The 3,159-nt window shown below is 36.9% G+C and overlaps 1 protein-coding gene across 1 annotated transcript in view; it reads right to left on the bottom strand.

Annotated features, from left to right (window-relative positions):
* Window positions 1-376: 376 nt before the first annotated feature.
* Window positions 377-3,159, bottom strand: part of LOC105310798 (collagen alpha-1(XIV) chain-like) — a 5,602-nt gene continuing 2,819 nt past the window's right edge. The window contains exons 2-4 of the mRNA XM_011386907.2: window positions 2,862-3,013; window positions 1,580-1,709; window positions 377-567 (exon numbers count right to left, since the gene is read on the bottom strand). Of these exons, the coding sequence (XP_011385209.2) occupies window positions 392-567; window positions 1,580-1,709; window positions 2,862-3,013 (458 nt within the window). The 3' untranslated portion in view covers window positions 377-391. The remainder of the gene's footprint in view (window positions 568-1,579; window positions 1,710-2,861; window positions 3,014-3,159) is intronic.

Here is a 3,159-nt window from a genome sequence, read left to right as displayed (position 1 = left end):
ATAATCAGATAACCATGTAAAAATATGTTAAAAATGGTCACAAAAGCATATGTATAGAGCAAATTATCTAAATGTCCAATATCATGAGATTAATTGAACATGACCTGGCACAAAACAACAATGGAATACTATCAAGTTGTTTAAAATGACTATATAAAAATATTATTTAATGATATGGAAATATATTTACAATAAACATGATAAAAACAGAAGACTACATGACTATTTGTTTTGTTAAAAATGGTTTGAAAAAGATTGGTACCTAAATGTTAACAATGGCTACCTCTAGGTGGTGGGATTACAAGAGACTTTTCTTCCCTCTTGTTAATGTGAACTTTCTAAATTTTTATGGCAAAAGAAAAAAAACATCAGTCTAAGAAAGTCAACAATTCTACCACTCTAGTAGGCAGCAGGTGGTTACCTCTTTTTCATCCCCAGCCAGACCTTCCGTGAGAGGAGCATAGAGGATGAGGTACCCTGAGGCTCCAGCCACTGCATCCCATTTCGCCCTCAGACTGTTCTCAGTCACATCGTACAGTTCAAGGTTGGAAGCCATGGGTAAAGCAACTGCAAGAGGAGATTTTTTAAAAAATTTATCAGTGTGCTTGCTTATTTCAAAGTATCCATACTCATGCCCTGCCTGCCCTTCCAACCCCAATGTTAAGCTCAGGACTTCGCTTAGACGTGCAGTTAGTTCCCTGTCACACTTCTGCTGGAGTGCCTGTGGCACATCATTGCACTAATTGTTTGCATGTCCTTGATTTGCATTCCCTCTTTTACTAGATGAAAACTTCCTTAAAGGCTGGAAATTATTGCTAAAATATTTCTGAAAAGCAGGAGTATTAACACTTGCCTTATAAATTACTGTCAGGGATAAATCCAACAATATATTGATGCGGAGTTTGATTATCACAATGCCTCACACTTTGTTACTGGTGTTTATATAGCTATTGTTCTATCAGAAGCAGAGATTTTAGACCAAGTTGGCATAGTATGTAGCCATAATAGGACCTTAATTAATGTCTGGAATAACTTAATGTGTGGGTGATTATGTTTTTAAAGATTATCTTATCACAGAATTGTCTGTGTGTGTGTGTGTGTATGTGTGTGTTATCATGATCATGCTCAGATAAGAGATTACTTGTATTCAGAAGCTTGTTTTCATTACAATGATATGAATAATTAAAGTAGATGAAACCTAATTTCTTTGTTATTCCGCTGGGCAGGTGTTACAGAGCTCCTTCTCAACGTCTACTGACAAGTTCAAGTCCACTGCTTAGTTCATAATAAGCATTCACTAACTATTTACTAAATGGATAAATGTATATTTTACCCTTCACCACTAAGGTTGTTCTCTCCTAAACATACCAGAGTTTTATGATAGCCCTCCCAATATGTAGCGCCCGCAAACCGCAACTATAGCATGGACCAGAATGGACCAGTACGGCATACGGCACAACTATTGTCTACAAATTTGACTCAGGATGTGCATCAATACAACCTGAGCAGAATTCCAATTTAGAGAAGGCCATCTAAGCAATGCTATACAGTCATAGGTGGGGTAGAATTCAATACGTACATGTGGTTTCGGTTCCCCGTAGGCCTTCACTAGCAGTATGAGGATATATTGCAAAGACCGCTACCTGATATTCAGTTAAAGACATCAAATTTTTCAACACCGTGGAAGACACGCTTCCGTCCACCACCACCTGTTTAAAGAACAGTCTGAGGAATGAGAATATCAAATATCTCACATGCAGAATTGAAATCAAAAAGCAAAAATATCTCTAGTGAGAACATTTCATTAAATATTTTCCTATTTGTGCCACATCCTGTCCTCTCTTCCACTGTGGCAGTCGATTCTCCTTGAATTTCTTCAGGAAGTGACGCACCTTTTATGGAATATGTCCCAAAGTCCCTTATTAATTCGTATATAATAGGAATTCAGTCATTCTCATCCTAATCAAATCCACTTACTAATAGTGGACATGTGATATTTTTCTATGGAGTTTTGGGAAGCATTTAAAAGGTTTATTAGTCATAAAACCATTGGAAGCACTCTGATTCTTTTTTTTTCTAGTCCAGATGATTTAAACCTCCATGATCTACTTCTCTGACTCTTAAAAAAAAAATCAGAACTCCTGCCATAACACAAGAAAATTGTGAAACATGCAGAGATCAGTAAGAGGTTAGAACAATAAAAGATTAGCACTTTAAGTGAAATAAAAAGAAATGGAGATTTCAGCACATTTTAACATCTTCCCTGTGAATTGCTGTATCAAAGGTAGAAACTGAGAAGAATCCAGTCATCTGGCAATAGGTATTCTCCTGTGATGGCCAACCCATGAAAACCGCCAGCCACAGACTCTTTATTATGGCTTCTCCGTTGCACGCACCTCCAGAAATGTCCAGGAAATCCCAAACCCTGGAGGACTATATGACCACATAATTTGGAACACACAGACTTCATTAAGGCAGAAAGTTCAGACCACTCCCAAAGCAGAAGGAATACTTAAATAGCAAAAGGGAGTTCTGGCCAAATAATTAACTACTGATTTCTTTTGCTTTAAAACTCACTTATTTTAAAAAAGAAAAAAAAATGTCAAAATAAGTTGTGTTAGAAATGGACACATGACCAGTTATGACGTTTATCTGGTGAAAGTGAGAGCAAATGTAAATAGTGTTACATCAGAGAGATGAAAGAACAACATGGACACGTGGAAATGTATTTAAGTCAAATAATTCTAAATGATTGTGATAGAGTAATCTCCTCATACATATCCATTTCTGTCTTGTCCTCACTACTGCAGAAGACTTGAGAGAATGAAAATAATGGTTTGAAAACAGGATCTCCTTATTACCTCCTCTGGTTTTCCGCCCCTGGTAGGATAATACACGACTCTGTATTTTTCCACTTTTCCTGGGGCATGAGTCCAGTTAACCATAAAGCTCCTGGCAGTGACTTCAGAAGTAATCAACTCTGTAGGCGGCCCAATGGTGGCAAGGGCCAAGGCTAAATTAAAGAAACACAAAATGAATCTCTTTCCCAAATTTATTTCTTATGAACCTAGAAAACTCCATTAGTCAAAAATGACTATTGACTCTGTTACCTCTAAGATTTTCATCTCTAGATAAGTTGATTCAGTTATTTATTCCTAC

Source organism: Pteropus vampyrus, unplaced genomic scaffold (assembly GCF_000151845.1).
Source record: "Pteropus vampyrus isolate Shadow unplaced genomic scaffold, Pvam_2.0 Scaffold11940, whole genome shotgun sequence".
Classification (NCBI taxonomy): domain Eukaryota; kingdom Metazoa; phylum Chordata; class Mammalia; order Chiroptera; family Pteropodidae; genus Pteropus; species Pteropus vampyrus.
This window is presented reverse-complemented; position numbering and strand designations above follow the sequence as displayed.